Source organism: Narcine bancroftii, chromosome 1 (genome assembly GCF_036971445.1).
Source record: "Narcine bancroftii isolate sNarBan1 chromosome 1, sNarBan1.hap1, whole genome shotgun sequence".
In the NCBI taxonomy this organism is placed as follows: Eukaryota; Metazoa; Chordata; class Chondrichthyes; order Torpediniformes; family Narcinidae; genus Narcine; species Narcine bancroftii.
In genome coordinates this window covers 359,044,468-359,066,772 of record NC_091469.1, presented here as the reverse complement: position 1 = coordinate 359,066,772, position 22,305 = coordinate 359,044,468, and the positions used below count along the sequence as shown (strand labels likewise).

At 45.5% G+C, this 22,305-nt stretch overlaps 1 protein-coding gene across 16 annotated transcripts in view; it reads right to left on the bottom strand.

The window, feature by feature from the left end:
* The window catches only part of LOC138750166 (tensin-3-like), a 480,425-nt gene that overhangs the window by 92,986 nt on the left and 365,134 nt on the right, over window positions 1-22,305 (bottom strand). For all 16 annotated transcript variants that reach the window (XM_069912329.1, XM_069912327.1, XM_069912319.1 and 13 more), the window contains 2 exons: window positions 21,925-21,990; window positions 11,518-11,622 (listed from right to left, as the gene is read on the bottom strand). In XM_069912329.1, coding sequence (XP_069768430.1) covers window positions 11,518-11,622; window positions 21,925-21,990 — 171 coding nt within the window. The remainder of the gene's footprint in view (window positions 1-11,517; window positions 11,623-21,924; window positions 21,991-22,305) is intronic.

Sequence of the window (22,305 nt, the reverse complement as noted above, 5' to 3'; positions counted from 1 at the left end):
TCTTCAGACAGAAATTTTAGAGACTCATACAAGCAGAATGCAGCCGATAAGGCTAATCAGACCAATTATTTTTCCCAAAATAAATTTTATGAACCAATAACAAATATACACAAAGTAAAACAGCAGGAAGTGTTACATATACATGTGCATTTTCGTGTTGGCAAATTTTCCTACTGAGCACCACTGCCAGTAACAACACCACCTGGGATTATTCTCCAGTTGTTTGAGGGGCTTCCCCATCGACATCAATCCCTCAATGCCTGGTAGTGGAAAGACTCGAGACCAGCCATTCTCTACAACTCAGAGTTTATGGGCAGTCAAGTTCTGGTATTTTCCACACTTCTCTCCTACTGACTACATAAAACAAATTATGTTATGTGATGTGAAAAGAAAACAAGGCTTTTACTTTAATGCACTGTGGCCCCTGGGGTGGGGGGGGGAGGGGGGTGCTGTAGGGCCCCTGCTGAGAATGCCTACTCTAGACTGTGGTTCTTCCCCACAAAACCCTCTTTTTGGCTGCACCAAGCCTCAGTCCATCCCTCAGCACATACTCATGTAGTCTGGAATATGCCAGACAGCATCATTCCCTCACCTTCATATCACTGTGCTGTAAGACCAGCAGCTTTTAGGGAGTCCAAAGAGCATCTTTCATCAAGTTGATGATCTTCCAGCACCGCTGGATGTCTGTCTCTGCTTGTGTTCCCCACAAACAGCTGTAAATAAAAGAGTGCCCTCTGTAACAAGGACCCTATATCTTTCTACATTGACTCAGCAAATTAACTATCTGCCAAGAGGTGGGCATCGGTTTCCTCCCCATCACAGTCAGCTCGAGGGCAACCAACATTAGAGATGATATTCCAGTCATTCAGGAAGGATTTAACAAGAAGGTTTGCTTTCACCATCAGCCAAGCCAGGTCCTGGTGCTTATTGGTGAGTTCTGGCGATGAGACATTCTACCAGATGGCCAGGACAGTCTGCTCAGGGGATCACCCCATAGTATCAATCCAGTCCTAGTCCCTCAGTGATGGCAGGATGTCCCATGCTGAGCACTGCCTGATTGGCTTGTGGTTGAAGTGTTTATGAACCATAGAACATTATAACACAGAACAGGCCCTTCTAATCTATGCTGAATGACTATTTTGCTTAGTCCCATTGACCTGCACCCAGACCATAGCCCTCCATACCTCTTCCATTCATGTACCTGTCCAAATTCTTAAAGGTTAGAATTGAGCCCACATTCACCACTTCAGCTGGCAGCTCATTGCACCCTCCCACTCCTCTCTGTGTGAAGAAATTCCCCCTCATGTTCACCCTAAACCTTTCCCTTTTCACTCTTAATTCATGTCCTCTAGTTGTATTTTATCTACCTTCAGTGGAAAAAAGCCTACCTACATTTATTCTTTCTATACCCTCAATTTTAAATACCTCTACCAAATTTTCCCTCATACTTCTATGCTCTAGGAAATAAAGTTTAACCTTTCCCTGTATCTCACTTCCTGAAATCCAGGCAACATCCTAATAAATCTTCTCTGCGCTCTTTCTATCTTATTGATATCTTTCCTGCAGTTAGGTGACCAAAACTAGACTCAATACTCCAAATATGGCCTCACCAATGTCTTGTACAACTTTACTAGTACATATCAACAAGCTCTCCAACCCTATCTACTTGTGACACCACTTTCAGGGAATTATGTATCTGTATACCCAGATCCCTCTGTTCTATCGTATTCCTCCGTGCCCTAACATTTACCATGTATGTCCTTACTTGGTTTGTCCTTCCAAAATGCAACACCTCACACTTAAATTCCATCTGCCATTTTCAGCCTATTTTACCAGCTGGTCCAGATCCCTCTGCAAGCTTTGAAAGCCTTCCTGACTGACAACCACACTTCCAATCTTTGTGTCATCTGCAAAAATGCTGATCCAATTTAAAATTATCATCTAGATCAGGGGTGTCAAACTCAAATTCACGGAGGGCCAAAATTAAAAACTTGGACTAAGTCGAGGGCCGAACTAAATATTTATTGAAAATTTTCAACAACATCTGCATGTTTTCTCTTCTTTCAACATATGTAATGTTAAACTTTTTCTTATTAAAATAAATGTTTAATAATAGTTTTGGATAAACTCTTTCCAGAAGCATTAACAAATGAGAAATAAAATATTCAATAAATAATATTTCTCTATAGAGGATTTGTCAAATGTTGCTAGTGTGCTGTCGAATAGTAAAATCTGAGGGCTATTGAGAATGTGGGAGAATAACATGATTCCTGAAACAATCAAATGGGTGACTGATTGTGGGCATGAACTCGAGCAGGGTTATTTGCCATGCCCTTTTTCCATTGGTACAGATATCCTTTGATTGACACACTTTTCAAGTTTTATGCCTAATGAGCTCGTATCCAGGTGCAGGACCATTTTTAACCAGGAATATATTTATCACTGTGACATGAAACTATTGGAAGATCGTTTTATCCTGAGATTAAAGTTCATAATCCACATAATCCTTATGTGTGCGGGAGGGCGGGGTTTGCGGGCAATCGGGTTGGACAACGACAGTGCAGGGGCATCGGCTCTCGCTGCAGGGCGGCATCTCGGCGGATCAGCGGCCCCGTCACCGTGAGTCGCAGGTCGGCCTGCGGCAGGGAGGGGGAGTGGGCAACGGTCCTGGCGAGGTCAGGTCCGAGGCCTCCGGTTCCGGGCGCTGGGAAGTGGCCTTGGCTTCCCCTGACACCGGCCAGGCCGCACTGCGATGGGAGGGCAGGCGGGGGGACACGACAGTGCGGGGGCATCGGCTCTCGCTGCAGGGCGGCATCTCGGCGGATCAGCGGCCCCGTCACCGTGAGTCGTGGGTCGGCCTGCGGCAGGGAGGGGGAGTGGGCAACGGTCATGGCGAGATCAGGCCCGAGGCCTCCGGTTCCGGGCGCTGGGAAACGGCCTTGGCTTCCCCTGACACCGACCAGGCCACAAAACCAGAGTCCACGGTGAGACCCTGCAACGTAAACAGAGGAGGTGGGAGCGATTAGCGGGCTGACGCCAATGCATTCTGGGATTTATAGTATTAGCTGTGCATGCGCTATACTGGCGCGGCGGCCAGCGGGCCACCTCTAATACATTTTTGAAATGATCTTGCGGGCCAAATATCATTATATTTGGCCCGCGGGCCAGAGTTTGACATGTGTGATCTAGATCATTGATATAGATGACAAACAACATTGGTCCCAACACAGATTCCTGAGGCACTCCACTAGTCATAAGAACTGAGAAACCTTTTCCAGGAAGGATAGATAGTGTGGCAATGTCCAATTAATTATAATGCTGTGTGGCAATGGGGCCAGGCCCATCTTTCATAACACCTGGGACAGGCAGAACCTCAGCACATAGCAGCTCTTGGCATCCTCGTTCAAGCCACACATGAAGGTAGTCGTCAGACTGAGGGTCACAGGCACATTGAATAAAGCCTCACCCCCACGCCTGTTTTCAAGTGATGTACATGGCCAGCTGTTGGACCAGTTCCATCCTGGATACCCGATGAACAAGAAGATGGTTCTGGTGACTGTAAGGGCAGAAGCCCAGAGGATGGGTCACACCTACTTTCAGTATATCATCGTGCACCTGAAGACCAGGTTCTTCCCTGTTGTTGAGAAGGAGTGCAGCTATCACAGTCCCAGTTTCAGGTGGACCTTCACAATCTACTCTGACCAATTTTTATTGCATGTCTTGACCCCCTCTGAACAGATCCCCAACAGATTGGTCTTTGGGGGAGGGGGGTAATATCACCTGTCTCAGGACAGACGATCCAATTTGTGATGGCCTTGGAGAGCACTTTGGAATTAACATTCAACAATTAATTGGATTTTCAATTCCTGATGTTCTATTTCTGCTTGTAGATTAGGATAATGATTCCTCGTGGAATCTGACATGCTATCGACCAGAAACATAGCGTTGTTCACTTCAGTGGGTCTGGGCCCACCCTGTCCGACAGAGCTGAGGACAACTCAGCCAGTAAGCTATTGCCTCCAACTTTATTTGACTCAAAGGAACAGATGGAGTCAGTCAGCTTCTCCAGAGTCTAGATTTTCCTGCTTGCTGTTGTCCAAGACTCCATGTCAGAGGAAAGAAATTCTGAGCGGCTGTGCTATTTATCGTCTCACTGTCATAAAGATCAGCATAAGAGGATCCATTGATCCTCAGTATGTCCATTGGTGGGTCTGCTACTGAGCCGTCCTCTTCCTTCAGGCTGTGTGTGAGAGCTCCCTCTGTGAACCTTTTGGAAGAAGAGGAGCATGTCTCATCCTGCTGCACTGTGCGGATTTTAGATTGGAAAATTTTCATGGAGGATTTAAAGGAGAAGAGTGCAGCCTGCCGGCTCCTCACCTCTCGGAGTTCTTCCCTCATATCTACCCAACTCGACTGCAATAGGAGGAGTTACTGCAAGCCTGCCTGAAGTTGGCACAATTCCACTGACTCTGACTTGCTATCTGAACAACTTTGATGATAAAAAAACCTCTTGATGTTCTCCTTGGGTGCTTGCATGGGTTAACTGTGCGCAACTGCATGATGTGATCAGTGGAATATGTGCTTTCCACTGTTTTAATGAATACAAATAATCATTTAAAATAAATGGGCTGTCATTTAAAAAGAAAGGGGAGACTTGAGAAAATATTCCAATATTTTCAAAAGCAAACATACATTTATATAATGCCTTTTTGGTTGGAAAAGATGACGCCTCAGGTGCCAGGCTGCTGTTCGCTGACTTCAGTTTGGCATTTAATATGATCATATACAACCAACTGAAAAACCTCACAAAGATAAGCATATACAGAGCCGTTGTCATACCCACACTCCTGTTCGGCTCCGAATCATGGGTCATCTACCGGCACCACCTACGGCTCCTAGAACGCTTCCACCAGCGTTGTCTCCGCTCCATCCTCAACATCCATTGGAGCGCTTACACCCCAAGCGTCGAAGTACTCGAGATGGCAGAGGTCGACAGCATCGAGTCCACGCTGCTGAAGATCCAGCTGCGCTGGATGGGTCACGTCTCCAGAATGGAGGACCATCGCCTTCCCAAGATCGTGTTATATGGCGAGCTCTCCACTGGCCACCGTGACAGAGGTGCACCAAAGAAAAGGTACAAGGACTGCCTAAAGAAATCTCTTGGTGCCTGCCACATTGACCACCGCCAGTGGGCTGATAACGCCTCAAACCGTGCATCTTGGCGCCTCACAGTTTGGCGGGCAGCAACCTCCTTTGAAGAAGACCGCAGAGCCCACCTCACTGACAAAAGACAAAGGAGGAAAAACCCAACACCCAACCCCAACCAACCAATTTTCCCCTGCAACCGCTGCAATCGTGTCTGCCTGTCCCGCATCGGACTTGTCAGCCACAAACGAGCCTGCAGCTGACGTGGACTTTTTACCCCCTCCATAAATCTTCGTCCGCGAAGCCAAGCCAAAGAAGACCCCGGATCTGTGGAGAAGCTGCCTTTGTTGGACTCAATATCTCTCTTTGGAACTGGATTCTGGACTTGCTAACAGAAAGACTGCAGCCTTTCAGAGTTGGCAGCAGAACATCCAGCACCGTTACGCACTGCCCTCAGGGCAGTGCACTTTTCTACTGACTGCAATGCCAGATTCAGCTCCAACAGAGTCATCAAGTTTGCAGAAGACACGACAGTAGATGGCCTCATCAGCAACAATGAGAAGAGGTGGAAAATCTCATGTAATGTTGCCAGAATAACATCCCGAGTCTGAATGTGGACAAGACAAAGGACATGACTTTGAACTTCAGGAGGATCAGGGATGACCATCCTCCACTATACATAATAGCTCGGTAGAGGAGTGAGTAAAGAGCACCAAGTGACCCATTCTGGACACACATTTCCCGAGAAGACTGAAATGGGCAAGGCTGCCGGCCACCACCCTGTCAACTTTCTCCAAGAGCTCTATCAAGAGTATTCCTGACCAGCTGCTATGGAGTATCAGATCAGAGGTAAATCCACAGGATCATAAGAGCGGCTGAGAGGATCCCTGGCCTTTTTTTCCACCCCCTCAAAGTGATTTACTGGGATCATTGTCTGAAGTGGGCTTGCAAAAATCAGTGAAGACCCCTACCACCCCAAATGCAGCATCTTCCAGCTTCATCGCATCAGGAAAGAGATACAGGAGTATCAGAGCCAGACTACCAGGCTGAGGAACACGGGCATTGAAACTGCTGAATGACTGATGAACTGCTCATATAAACACCCCGTACCTCTACTATTTATTTAGTAATAATATTTACTTTTAAAAAAAAAATTTATATATGTTCTGTGCATAAGTATCATTTGATTGTATGCATGTTTGCAGTGTTTTGCACCAAGGACTGGAAAACTCTGTTTCATCGGGTTGCACCATTTCATTGGGTGCAAGGATCAACAACGAGATAGACAACACTCGCCAAGGCAAATAGCACCTTTGGAAGACTACACAAAAGTGTCTGGAAAAACAACCAACTGAAAAACCTCACAAAGATTAGCGTATACAGAGCCGTTGTCATACCCACACTCCTGTTCGGCTCCTAATCATGGGTCCTCTACCGGCATCATCTACAGCTCCTAGTCGCTTCCACCAGCGTTGTCTCCGCTCCATCCTCAACATTCATTGGAGCGACTTCATCCCTAACATCGAAGTACTCGAGATGGCAGAGACCAACAGCATCGAATCCACGCTGCTGAACATCCAACTGCACTGGGTAGGTCACGTCTCCAGAATGGAGGACCATCGCCTTCCCAAGATCGTGTTATATGGCGAGCTCTCCACTGGCCACCGTGACAGAGGTGCACCAAAGAAAAGGTACAAGGACTGCCTAAAGAAATCTCTTGGTGCCTGCCACATTGACCACCGCCAGTGGCCTGATATCGCCTCAAACCGTGCATCTTGGCGCCTCACAGTTCGGTGGGCAGCAACCTCCTTTGAAGAAGACCACAGAGCCCACCTCACTGACAAAAGACAAAGGAGGAAAAACCCAACACCCAACCCCAACCCACCAATTTTCCCTTGCAACCGCTGCAACCGTGTCTGCCTGTCCCGCATCGGACTTGTCAGCCACAAACGAGCCTGCAGCTGACGTGGACATTACCCCTCCATAAATCTTCGACCGCGAAGCCAAGCCAAAGAAGAAGAAGAAGAAGACTTGTACAATTCAATGATAAATAAATGAACTTAAATTTGAGGGGTTGTTTGAAGTCAGTGTGGATCAATAATCAAGGGAGGATGGATGAAGAAGATATGTTGCAAGATACGTGGATAAGCTAGGAGTTTACAGAGGCTAGCTGGAAGAACATTGGAATCTTTGGATCTGAACTTATCAAAACAAAAACTTTTAGCATTGCTTGACTGAGGCAAGGCAAGACCAGAATTCCATTATAAGATAGATGTAGGTCAAAGATCAACAACGCAAGTAACACGTTGAGACATTATTTTAGAAATTCATCAGAACAAAATCTGAAAGAATCTAAATGGAAGTAACGACTGAATAAAGGGACAGAGGGACATGATAGTTGGTGACACTAAATAACATCACTGAAGATTATAAGTGTGTTTGTGTAGTGTGAGCAGCACACAAGTTGCCAGTAATGTATTAAAGTGAAAGTGGAAGAAGAATGCTTGTTATTCATTCCTAAAATCTGACCGTTAAACTCTGAAGGTAACAGTCAAGCTCTCTAAAATAAGGTGCATGGAAGCTCTATTTTATTTTAGTTTCGAAAAGAAAAAGCTGTTCCTGCTTTATTTTCAGAGGATATACATTATCCACACCTTAAGTCAAGAGACTGGACATATTTCATCATAGACACTCTCACAAACCACTGACCCTCAAATTGTCAGTATTATCTTGGAATCCATCAAGTTCATGCATCTGTCTCTGCCAGGAGCAAAGACTGTGAGGGTGGCTGGGCAAGGACAATTTTCAAAAAATATTTGTTGTCAATAAGAGACCTGCTTGGACCAAACATCAGGTGACCATGGTGGGGGGGGGTAGGGGTCTGAGGGGAAAGGAGTTGACTCCTTGCCCCGAGCATCAAGGAGACTGATATCATCATTAGTCATTTTCATGAAGGAACTATAACTGCCCTTGTGATTTTCTGTTCACGTACACATGATCAATATCTGTTAGATGGATGTGAGCCACAAACCTTAAAGAGTTCCACACTGCCCAGAATTAAGGAGTCATGGTGATGAAGAGGCTAAGATTCCAAGATCACAACAGCCTTGATTATTCTCAGTGACATGGTAGCCATAAAATAATTGGTAACTAGGCACCAGAAAAGATAAAGGTGGCACACAAAATGGGACAAAGTTATGACCATTCACAACAAGCTCCAAGTCTTGCAAATTCTTTTTTAGAAAAGCTTCAGCCTGAAATTAAATTAAATTCTCTATTGGAGCGGCCATTCAACTCAGAATAGTCAACAGAAGTATCAAGTATTCTCAAAACATTGGACAAGGTGACATATGATAAAGACATGCATACTATTGACTGCAGATCAGAATTTAAAATGCGCGCACACACAGGTGAAATCAGCATTAGGAGAATGATCCATGCACTCATAGCCTACTGGTAAATCATCTGTGAAAGAAATGATAATCTCCCTCTAAAACCAAGTGCACATTTGAGATCGCACTCAACTTTTCACTGTTTCATATGAAAAGGTAAAACTAATTCCTTTCAACAATTCCAAAGTAGACAGAAATAAATTTACCACTCTGCTAACTTCATTGTACATCTAGAAACTTCAATTTATAAATTGTAGAATTATCAATTTTACCACATAACCAGAGAGACTACTTTCCTTTCAATGAACTGATGAAATTCCAAGCTGTTATTTATTGATAGCTGAATTAGTGTATTTTGCATTCCGTATCCAGTTCATACAAATTACGGACAATTAATTATTTGAAGATCACACATTCAGCTTCTACAGCAGTGAAATTCAAAAGACTGCAAACGTTGGACATTTGAAATAAAAACCGATTGCTAGAAACACACAGCAGGTCAGGCAGCATCTGTGGAAAGGACACAGAGTTAACATTTTAAGTCATTGATTTGAAGGAATTTTGACAAAAGGATTTTCAACCTTAAATACAGTAAAACCTTGTTAGAATGCAGTAGTTGGGGTCCAAGATTTCATACCACGTTACAGCCGAGTCGCGGAACAGATGCGAATATGTCATGATTCAGGAAGCAGGAAAACAGAAATCTGTGACTCATATTATAGGGTTTTTATAAGACCTTTAAACTCCACATACAGGTACACAATCCATTTCTAGAAGCCTTGGGAGACAGATTTAATCTCACCCGAATTGTGCTGCCATATCCACCCCCTTCCAGTTGCACTGCCGTCTCCCCCACCCCCTCGTCCAACCGACTCGCGCTGCCAGTCTCCCCCCCCCCCCCGCTCGCCCGCTTGACTCGCGCTGCTGGTTTCCCCCCTCGCCCGCCCGGCTCGCGCTGCTGGTCTCCCCCCTCGCCCGCCCGACTCACACTGCTAGTGTCTCACCCGCCCGACTCACGCTGCCAGTCCCTCGCCCGCCCGACTCACGCTGCCGGTCTCCTCCCCTCGTCCGTCATAATAGTCAATTTTTGAGTTTGTGGCTGTTAACCACTGTTAGCCTGGCATCCTAAAATCAAGGTTTGAAGTCCACAGACACCTGCGCGATAAGCAATTCTGCGGATTAATGAAACGCGTTCTACGAGGTTTCACTGTATTAGCTCTGTTTCTCTTCCCACAGATATGACCTAATCCGTTCAGAATTCCCACCATTTTCTCACTGCCCAATTTTAGTTTAAGCAATATGTGGCCATTGATCATTTATTTTATCAGTGTACCTGAATTAAGTGAGAAATAAATTTACCACTCTGCTAATCATGGAGGTGGCATGACAGTGCAGCTTTCAGTTCCAGTAATAAAGGTTTAGTCTTGACTGTAGCGTACTGCCTCTACCCCATGGCTGAATGAATTTCCTCTGGATGCTAACATTTTCCCCCACATCCTGCATATTAAGTTATTTTGCTACTGTTAAGAATCAAAGGAAGGAGAGCCTTATGCATAGATTGCAGAGATATAGGGGAATAAAGAGAGGAGGAATTCTCATAAGCTGACATGGCCTGAATGGTCTCACTCTGTGTTGCTCTCAGATGGGTAAATTAACTCACTATGGTATAGCTGTTTTCAGACTTTATATATCAGCTCTGTCACAGGCATGTTGGTCCGCCTCATGTTGTACCAAGAGAATTTTATAAGCTCCATGTCAGGAAGATCTGCTCTTCCTGCAATTTTCCAAAGCTTTTACATTTTTACTGAGATGGCTTGATGAAAGGTCACTGTCATGCTCATTGTGTCTTGCTCTGTCATGCAAAATAGCTAAAATAACCCCAGCAGAAATTTGCCTCAATGCCTGCCCTCATTGCATGAATGGCATTTGAAAAACATTCCTCAATTCTTCCTGGCCTGCACATCACTGCTTTCAATTATGTCACACATATCCCATTTAATTTCCATGAAATAAATCCATATGCTGCTCAACAGATTTCAGTTTTGTGCTGTACCCCTGGGCGCATGCAACTGTGCTCAAATTTAGTTCTGAGGCAGCTAGATGGCAAATGCTCTGCAAGTCTCTTCGCGGACAGAGATTACATTTCATTCTTTTTTTTATGGGCTGCTGCTTTAAAAAAATTAAGGTTTTCTGCATGCTGTACACGGAAAGGAGCTCAAGCACCTAAAAGTATTTCCTAACAAGTTAAGTGACCAAACATATCCTACAAGTCTCTTGCTCATTTTCTATGTGGCAATCTATAAGGGAAGAGCCTGCTGGGGAAGAAAAGGTCTTGCAGCTTTTGTACACATGGAGGTCAAGGTGGCCTGATATCAATTGAAATTTTGCCCTGGTCTAATCTGGCAGATCACTGACCTACTCTCACAGTGAGGAACTAGCCATTTGCTGCTAGAAGTAGCACTCGTTGCAAAGGTAATTTCCTTCTACTTTGAAGCCAGAAGGGGTGTTCTGTAGCCACCTCAGACTATAGTGAAAGAAACCAATTTGTGAGCAATCCCCTACTAGAAGAGAAAGCACAGAAAGTAATTTTTAAATAATTCACCTTGGTAGATTTCTTACTTCTACACGACATAGCAGCAGAAAACAGCTTTCTCATAAACCCACAAATTAACTGCACTATGATCAAGGATGCATGGTCTTTTGCCCAATGGCTAATAATTTTTTTGTCTAGTGTAAATATATTTTAATCAACTTTCGAAGTTTGGGAATTTTCAAACCAGTCCCAGTGGCCGTGAACCAAGAACAGCCACCTCTCTTATTGTTTGTGTTAGAAATAGAAACATCTGCTCTAAATCTGCCACTAAAGCACTTAAATGACACGCTCCAACATATAGTAATCAAAATGGATATAACTTAATAGAACAAACCAAAAACCAAAAAAGTACTCCAATTAAAACCTAACGCAATACACCTGCCTTACCTTCGCCATCAGCATTGAGTGTTTCATAAGAATCCCACCGGATCAATGGGTCAGCTGTGTTATAATCCACAATTACTCCATGATCATTCTGGAGATGCTCAGATCCTAAGGAAAAAATATTTCATTATGACCATACATGACTTTACATGTAAAAAGATCATTCTGACAACACTCATTTTAGTCCAGCTGTTGGGTCATACATTATTCATTTTAAGACAGAAGTTGCAATGTACATTCACTGCAAGACAGCATCAAAATGAAGTTCAGCTCTCTGAGAATAACATAAACCAAAAGCAAATCTTAGCATAAGATTCAGTTTAGACTAATGATATATCTAATCCAGAATCCCACTGAAGTCGGCATACACCCACAGCTGTGGCTTGTTTCCTTTGCATTCCATGAGAACACAATATTCAAAGGATACAACCTCCAACTGAAAGCTCTGTGATTAGGCTTAACAAACATAAATCTGTTTCTTTTTTACGACATTTCGTTATGAATAAAGGGCTACATTATTAAGAACCTCATGGGGTATTGTTAGCTCCAAATTCCAAGTTAGTCAAGTCTTGTTTGAGCTTAAGAGACCATCAATATAAACCTAAACATTTCACATAAATGCAGAATAAAAATCCTAACTCGTGCAGTAGAACTTTTAATACATTTGAGTGAACATCTTTTGGCTTGATTTAATTTTAAAATAAACCTTTTTCATTTTCCTTATTATATTTATATAACACTGATAGAAATGTTCAAAATATTCCTTGATGCCTGCCCCTCTGTCTTTTGAACTGCTTCTACAAATAAGTTAAACTTAGAAGGGCCATGAAATTTTCCAAAGCCTCATATGAAAAAGGGCAACAAAAACTTCTCCAATGTGTTAGGCTTTTACGATATCATTGGTAAGAAAGCTTTATGAGATGAGACCAGGGAGAGCCAGGAAACATCATGGATCCTCCCACTTCCCATTTTGACTTTGTTTCCAGGGCACTCTTTGATAGGGGCAACACATCTACTTGGGAGATCAATTACTGCTGTCTGATATGATCAGTGCACAAGTGGCACATGATGGAATGGCATTTGGGCTGTAGATCAGAGTTCAACTCAATGACTGTTGCAATGCAAACTCATTGAACCATAAATATTACAGAAGAGTAAAAAGACCCTTCAACCCTTCTAGTCTGTGCCAAACTATTATTCTGCCTAGTTCCACTGTCCTGCACCCAATCCATAGCCCATCCATGTACTTGTCCAAATATTTCTTATATGCTAAAATTGATCCTGCATTTACTATTTCAGATGGCAGCTTGTTCCACACTTCCACTACCATCTGTGTGAAGAAGTTTCCCCAAATGTTCCCCCTAAACCTTTCCCCTTTCACCCTTAACCTATGTCCCCTGGTTTATATCTCACCCAATCCCAGTGGAACAAACCTTACATTTACTATGTCTATACTCCTCATTATTTTGTATAAGTCGATCAGATCTCCCCTCATTTGTCAATGCTCCAGGGGATAAAGTCCTGACATTTCCCTTTCGAGCCATTCATTTTTTTTTAAGATTGACTACAGGGTGATTGACAGAGTATCACCATATGTAGTCTTCAAACTTCAACGATGCACTTGCACACACAAGCAATTCATGACCATATCCTGAACCAAAGCTGAAGGAAGTAACATTTGCTTAGAAATCTCCCCTTTTTCTATACATGGCCATGTTTAGATAAATGTTACCACTCAACTCAAGCCTCAGAAATCTCTGTTCTCTGCCAAGCCCAAGTAACTTATTCAGCATCATGTTATTCCCCAAGCTTGCATGGCCACAGCGTTTTCATGTGGACATTTGTGCCAAAATGCTCTATCCTCTTCTTTACTACACTAATTGTCTGAGGCCCATGACAAGTCAGATTGTATTCGCCTCCTGCTGTAGCCCTCGAGCTACAGCTGATCATCAAAAATTTTATATAATTTGGAACGAATTACACGGGTTAAATTCCCACAGAATCCAATGTTATACTTATTGAGTAATATTAAGGTTTAAGACCTAAATTAAAATTAACTATGTATCAAATTGAATTTGTACAAATTGCTTGAACAGTTTGTTGGAAATGTATAGCAATATCATGGAATTCAGATTATAGATTTAGGTATGGAAATAGAGCAGGCAGAACTTCATAGCTGCATACCATTTGAAAAGATTACTTATACTTTATGGAACAAATATCATGTACTTTGGAAAATTTGGCACCTGTGGTGGTGTGAGCAGTGGAAGAAACACTGCAACCACATTGAGGGTCGATAATGACTGTTTTTATTCTAATTCAGAATGCCCCTTAAAGGGCAGCATGAGCTCAGTCACCTGGTGCATTGTGACATCATAATTGCTGGAGTCACGTGACAATATAAGTGGGGCCGGTTGGCCAAGAAGATGTGCGCCACCACACAACCCTACCACCCCCCCAAAAAACCGGCTACGCGTCCTGTCGCTTTGGCGACCGGCCCCGGCACTTGGGCACCGGCTGCGATAAGTCCAGATGGGCCACCTTCAGGCCATCCACTGTAAACACTTCCTCTCTCCCCCCAACGTCCAGGATGAAGGTTCCACCGGACCGGTGCAAGACTCTGTATGGCCCCTCGTATGGTCGCTGTAGTGGTGCACCTTGTGGTCCCCTCCACACAAAAATGAACTGGGTTGAGTCGAGCTCTTTGGGGAGATGAAACAGCCGGGTGCTGGGGAGCTTGGGAGGGCAGTCGCCTGCGTAGGTCCGCCAGCAGGTTTTTGTCAGTGGCCGTGGTGTCAGGGTCTGGGCCGAAAAACTCACCTAGCAGGGAAAGCGGTGCGCCGTAGACCATCTCCGCTACTGAAGCCTGCAGGTCCTCCTTGGGTGCCGTCCTAATCCCGAGGAGGACCCAGGGTAGTTCGTCCGCCCAGTCTGGTCCAGAGAGCCTGGCCATAGGCGATGCCTTCAGGTGCCTGTAGAACCTCTCCACCAACCCGTTGCACTGTGGGTGGTATGCTGTGGTGTGGTGGCTTGACACCCAGGAGCTTTGCCATCTGATTCCACAGGGTAGACGTGAACTGCAACCCTCTGTTGCGAGTGATGTGCACTGGGACTCCGAAACGGGCGATCCATTTGTTGACCAGAGTCCTGGCGCCTGTCTCCGCGGAGGCCTCCTTAATCGGGATAGCCTCTGGCCACCTTGTGGCCCAATCCACCACCGTGAGGAAGAAACGAGCCTCCTTGGACACCGGGAGGGGCCCGACAACATCAACGTGGATGTGCTGGAATCTGCAAACTGCCAGGTCGAAGTTCTGGATGGGGGACCTTGGAGGTCTGGCACCTGGTACAGTTCCTGGCCAGTTCCGCCACCTCCTTCTTCAGCCTGTGCCACACAAACCGCTCTGCAACCATCTGCACAGTTGTCTTTACCGTTGAGTGAGCGAGATCATGGATCAGACTGAAGACCTTCGCCCTCCAGTGCAGCGGGGCCACCAGGTGCAGCGTGTCTGTTGAGACGTCACAGAGCAATGTGTCCGGGCTGCTGGGCATCCGGACATCCTTGAGTTTGAGACCCGAGATGGCGGTCCGCAAGGCCTGCGTCTCCGAATCGTTCCTCTGTGCCTGAGCCAGTTGCTCGTAATCCAGGCCAGGCGCGTAAGTGTTGATGGCTGGACAGGAGAGCGAATCCGCCACTACATTGTCCTTGCCAGCCCAGTGTCGGATGTCAGTCGTGAACTCAGACACGTACATGAGGTGGTATTGCTATCTGGCGGACCATCGCCTGTGCTTGAGTGACGGTCTTGTGATCCGTGAAGGCTGTGAACAGCCTGCCCTTAAGGAAGTAGCGGAAATGGCGGATGGCCAAATGCAGCGCCAGGAGCTCCCGGTCAAAGGCGCTGTATTTGAGCTTTGGCGGGCGCTGAGGCATCCATGGAGAGCACCATGTGCGGCTCCGGCCATGGGTGCATCAGCAGCATGGCACTGGCTAGAGCCTCTTTTGTCGCAATGAAAGCCCCGTCCACCTCCTCTGACCATGATAAAGTCTTTTCTATGGTGGCCATTAGCGCGAACCATGGGGACATGATGCGTGCGGCTCCGGGGATGAAACAATGGTAAAAGTTCACCATCCCCACAAACTCTTGCAGGCCTTTCAGGGTGGAGGGTTTGGGGAATCGTTGAACAGCTGCTACCTTCTTCGGCGCCGGCACGACCTCAGCCACCGAAATGGTGTGCCCCATGAACTGGAGGGACTCCTTGCCGAACTGGCATTTGGCCGCATTGACTGTGAGGCCCAAGTCTGCCAGCCGGGCAAAGAGCATGCAGAGGTAGGCTTTGTGTTCATCGCGGTTGCGGCTGGCAATGTGAATATTGTTCAGGTAAATGAGCACAAAGTCCAGGTCTTTTCCAACCTCGTCCATGAGGCACTGGAACGTTTGTGCCGCGTTCTTTAGACTGAAGGGCATACGCAGGAACTCGAAGAGGCCGAAAGGGGTGATAATGGCCACATCGTCTGGATGCACCGGGATCCGATGGTATCCCCGCACGAGGTCCATTTTGGAGAAGACCCATGCGCCGTGGAGGTTGGCGGAGAAGTCCTGTATGTGGGGCACCAGGTACCTGTCGGGGGTGGTTGTGTCATTCAACTGACGGTACTCCCCGCACAATCCCCAGTCCCCGGACAATTTCGGGACCATATGGAGCGGTGATGCCCAGGCGATGTCCGAGCGCCGGACGATTCCCAGTTCCTGGAGCCTGGAAAACTCCTCCTTTGCCTGCTGGAGCTTCTCGGGCGGCAGCTGACTGGGACTAGCATGCAGCAGGGGCCCTGTGTGGCAATGTAGTGGAAGATCCCATGCTGGGGCAGGGCGACGTTGAACTGTGGCTCTAAGATGGCAGGGAATTCATGGAGGATCTCATTGAACTCGTCCATGGCGGCGGCTACAATGGCAATTTCGGGCCTGCGGGCTTCTGCTGTGTCCAGTCGGGTAGAGTGGAATGTTCGGGTGTTGACCAGCCTTTTGCCCTTCTTGTCAACCAGTAGGCCGTGAGCTCTGAGGAAGTCGGCCCCTAACAGCGCGGTGCCCACGGAAGCTAGGACGAATCTCCAGTGGAATTTCTCCTTCCCGATCTGGATCTGTGCCCTGCGGGTGCCGTAGGTCCTGATGGTGGAGCAGTTGGCCGCCCACAGGGTTGGGCCTTGAGATTAGGTGCGAGTCTCTAATGCTGTGGACGGAAGGACGCTGAGCTCAGCCTGTGTCCACCATGATTTGGCGTCCGGTGGATCTGTCCATCACATGAAGGAGGCTGTTCGTGTGGCCAGCCGTCGCAGCCATCAACGGCAGCTGGCCTGATTGTTTCCCTAAAACCCGCAGGGCTGGTGGCACTTACGGGCTTGCGCTCCTCAGCACTGGTGGTAGAAACACCAAGTCGACTGGCCCTCCTCTGGCTTGGTCTTGGTATTGGCTTGTGGTCGCTGGCTCCTGGTTGTGCCACCTGGTTGAGGGCTGCCTCGTTCTCCCTCTTCGTGCACCAGTGGGCATCCACACAGGGTGCTGCTCTCCTTGGGTTTGAGAAGTCTTCATCTCTGAGGAGCAGCAGGATGTCCTCCAGCATCTGTTCCAGGAATATCTGGCGGAAGAGAAAACAACGCTTGTGGTCTTCTGCCAGGGCCAGCATTTCGTCCATCAGCGCTGACGGACTACGGTCCCCAAGCCCATCTAGGTGAAGGAGCCTTGAAGCTGGTGAGTTAGCCCGAAAGTTCCAAGCAGCTGGTCTTTGAGGGCAGTGTACTTGCCGTAGCCAGGGGGTGGTGGATGATGTCGTTCACCTTCGCTGGCGTATCTTGGTCCAGAGCGCTCACAACATGATAGAACATCGTAGCATCTGATTTAAGATTTAAATTGTGCTTCCGCCTGCCCGAACCATGTTCTCAGTCAGTGGGTCCAAAAGGGGGTAAACTTGATGGAGACAACGTTAACCTCTGCTGAATACATGGTGATTTGAGTCAAGAAAAATGCCTGGGTTCGCCGGGGTCACCACTGTGGGGATGTGAGCAGTGGAGAAACATAGCCATCATGTTGAGGGTCGTTAACGACTGTTTTTATTCAAACTTCTGATGACACCATTTCCCCATGGCTACCCCGCCACGTGGCAATACAAGCGGGGCTGGTTCGCCATGAGAATGTGCGCTGCAACACACCCATATTTACAAAATGAAGGTTTGTATGTTTAATAGACACTCTGAAGACCTCATTTCTTGGTAACCTTCAATATAGATTTTATGATAAAACTGGTCTTTTCCCTTAGCATTCACTGGTCCTTTTTATTCTTTTTTCTTTCTCGGGCTTTGTGGGGAGGGAGGTAGGAGGGTGGAAGGAGGGGGGTTTATACACAACATGGAAAACTTATTGAAATAACTTATGAATTGAATGTAATGCAATTATTATTGTAGTTTAAAATGTTAAAAAATTCAATATCAGCCATGGAAAATCACAAGTTTAAATGTAATAAAACTGGTAATTTCTGAAGCAGCACCTGGAAAACCTTTGAAGGTTCATGTCTTGTGATACTCTACTAGCTTAGTAATGAACATAGAACAGTACGGACCCTTCAGCACATGATGTTGTGCCGACCTATGTAAAATTATTTTATATCAATCTAATCTTTCCCAATCTCACACCTATAACACCCTGGAGAATCTTTACTGCTAACTTTCACCCCAACCTCAAATTCACTTGATCGATCTCCAGCAACACTCTCCCCTTTCTCGATCTCTCTGTCTCCATTTCGAGAGATGAAACTCTCTACAGACGCTTTCTACAAATCCACCAGCTTCTACAGTAACCTCAACGAGATCGCTTCATACTCTATCCCAGTAAGGATTCTATTCCATTCTCTCAATTCTTCCTTCTTCGTCACATCTGCTCCCAGGATGAGGTCTTCCATTCCAGATTATCCAAAATATCCCCTTCTTTAAAAAAAATGGCTTCTCCTTGACCACTGTCAACTCATCTCCTTCATTTCCTGCACATCTGCCCTTGCCCTTCTACCCCTAGACATACCAAGGAAAAGATTCCCTTTGTCCTTACCTACTACCCCACCAAGATCCAAGATACCTTTATTGTCATGTAAAATATTACATGAAATTCTCCTCGGCCTGCTGTAAGGCAGACTAAGAATCGCCATTAGTGCTGCCCGGCATCCTTACAGCAAGAGAGAAAGAGAACCAAATGAGAGTCCCTTCAGTCACTGAATATCCTTGGATTCTCCTCTAGTGCTCTTGTAGTTTCTGCAACCGCACAGACTCCCGTTCAACCCATCGGCAACCCGAGTAAACCTCCGTCAAAATCAGGAACCATTCAACACCTGAGGCCCTTCAAGTGCCTTTCCTTGCTTTCAGCAATCTCTGGAATCCTAGCTCCTCTGCTATTGGCTATTGCTGCTTTGGGAAAAAGGGTGCTAGCTGTCCATCCTATCTCTGACCCTCATAATCTTATACATCTCTATTAAGACCCTCTCATCCTCCATCAAACTGAAGAAAAAAGCCCCAGCTTAGTCAACCTTTCTTCATAATACATGTTCTCCAATCCAAGCAACATCCTGATAAATCTCCTCTCCACCCTCTCTGAAGCTTCCACATCCTTCCTGTAATGAAACAATCAAATGAAACTCAATACTCTATGTGTAGTCTCACCAGTTATATCGAGCTGCAACATTACCTAACATTAAATCAATCTCCCCAGCATACCATAAGCCTTCTTTACCACCCTATCAACTTGTGCAGCAACCCTGAGGGATTTATAGCCTTGGACTCAAGATCCCTCTGTTTCTCCACACTGCTAGGAATCCTGCCATTAACGACACACTCTCCCTTCAAGTTCAACCTTCCAAAGATTATCACTTTACAAGAATTCCATCTGCTACTTCTCTGTCCACCTCAGCATCCTGTCTATATCTTGTTGTAACCTGAGGCAATCTTACACTATTCACAAGACTAACATCTGCAAACTTCCTGACCCATCCTTCTGCTTCTTCATTCAAATCATTTATAAAAATCACCAAGAGCAGGGTTCCCAGAACAGATCGCTACAGAACACCACTCATCACTATATCCAGGCAAAATACACTCCACCTATTATCACCCACCCTCTTCCTTCTATGAGCAAGTCAATTCTGAATCCACACAAGGTTCCTTGGATCCCATGGCTCATGACTTTCGGATTGTGTCTACCATGGGGGACTTGTCAATCACGTTACTCAAATCCATATCACCACATCCAACACCTTGATCACTGCATCTCTAGAATGCTCGCCCACCCGAGTGCTCTTCCTGAGTTCATTACCCAGTATGGCCTCTGCTCTTGTCAGTCAGTCCACATACTTGGTCAGGAATCCTTCTCAGACACTCCTTACAAATTCTGTCCCATCTAATCATTTTGCACTTAGGAGGTGCCAGTCAAATATTTGGGAAGTTGAAGTCTCCCATGAAACAACCCTGATATTTTTGCACCTTTCCAACATCTTTCTACTTCTCTGCTCCTCAGTGACTAGGCAGCTATTAAGGGGCTTATGACATACAGAAAATCTTTCACATCTACTTGATCGATTTGAGTTCCCGCCAGAGAAGGTGACTATGAATGAGCACTGCAGGAGATTAACGGGCTACGCAGTTTGGACAATTATCACACAAGATTTAATCACAGGAAGAAAAATGTTTTGGTCTAAAAGAAAGTGGTCTCAGTTCAATCAATACCCAAATGGGAGAGCTATCCAAGAAACTCAGTGATCCAGCTATCCTCCAGGCAACAGAGTGGCATAGCAAGTACAGCCATTAGCCTTTAGTTCCAGCCACCTGGGATCAATCCTGATCTCACTTACTGCCCATGTGGAGTTTGCATGTTCTCCCTATGACCATGGATGCTCTACATTCCTCACACATCTCATTAATGTGTGGATTGGTAGATTAATTTAATGCTGTAAATTACTCCTGGTTTAGAAGTGAATGGGAGAAATTTTTTGGGGGGTGGGGGGTTGATGTGGTTGTAAATTAGGAATAAAATGGAAGTAATGTAGGATTATCATCAACGGGGACTTGAGTCATCATGGACGGTGAACCAAAGTGCTTGGTATATGACTCCATGGAAAGAATATGATGTTGTTACATCACCACTTTTGGTGTGCACTGAGTCACATGCAGTTTAAACCCATTAACTCATTAACCCAGAAGAGGCCAGCAGCAGTTTTTCCATCAAAGATCCTCAAAGTTGTTATCCCAACTTGGCAAGGTCCGCATTTGGCAGCCCAGACTTAGAGTTAGTGAGCTCTGGGGAAGCAGCAGACCAGAGTAGGGCACCAGAGTGGGAGAACACACCTGCTGTGAAGGACATGCCTGAGAGAGGAGCTTACTGAGTCAGAAACCACAGCAATGGGCCAGCTTGGGGCTCATCAGATGAAGGCTTCATGCCAGGCCACAGCCTGCTGGGTATCAACTACATGGAACCACGTATCGAGACCAGGATTCGCAAGGGTGCTGATGGTGACCAGGGTTCCCAAAGGGTCTCAGATACCAGGGGACAACTTGGATGCTTTGAGCTTGGATTCACCATCAGACAGGAAAGGAATCCATGGGGCTACGGAGGGTATGCCTGCAGGAGGCGGCATCAGAGGTGGTGGTGGGATCTATGGATATTCAATGTCTCTGAGGGAACTCACTTTTGCTTCTGTTTCTCACCTTGATCGTTGCACTAGACTGGTGGCACCACTTTGAGTGCCTTTACAGAGCAAAGATAGAAAAAAAAATCTTTATTCATTTTTGCATAAAGAACAATAAATGAAATCCTTAATCTTGAAATGTGTCGCTGGGTAGATACCATTCTAGGGATTGTTGCCAAAGAAGGTTAAAAGATCTTTACAAGGAACTAACCACCTCCTCATACCTTTCTCTTCTTTACTTTCCAAATTCACAATTCAAAGACTTCAACAATATCTTTTGATCTTCTGAAAATATTCTCAAAATAGTTTTTGCCTATTCAGTATTTTTTAAAGATTTGTCGAGAATAACATCTACTATCCATCCCTAACAAGGGCCAAGCAATTGAGTGGAGAGTTGCACAGAGGCTTAGTCAGGGAAGGATAGCTCATTTCCTCCCTTGAAGTCCACTATTGAACCAGATGGGTTTCTACAACAACCTGTGTTTTCTCATTTATCAGTACTGAGACCAGTTCTTGCTTTTCCAAGGTCTAGAGTATCAACTGAATTTAAGCACCAGAGCTTCAATGATGGGATTTGAATGTGGGTGTCTGCACTGCAGAATTCTAGGTAATTAGTCCAGTGATTTAACTACCACATTGCTACTACATCTCAACTATGTACAATATTCAGAAAGTAAAAAAAATAGTGATTGCACATACCCTGTATTTTTTCAGGACTAGCTGAGAACACCAACTCAATCTTCCCATATTCTGGAAACCGGTCATCTGGAATAAAAGGGTAGAGAAATAAATAATCTCTCCAAACCCTGGCACTTCTATTTACTTTGCACTCCAAGATTTTATTTTAGTCTAATTAACATTGATTAATCAATTTTTTTTCCATAATAGGGAAATCAAAAACAAGAGGGGAAACATTTAAGGTAAAGGGTAGGAAATTTAAAAAGGATCTGATGGGTAAGTTTCTTTTACCCAGAGAGTGTTGATATCTGGAACTCACTGACAAAGGAGATGGTAGAATCAAAGAGTTACTAATTGTTAAGATGGATTCAGACAGATAAGTAGGCAAGGCATGGTGGGATA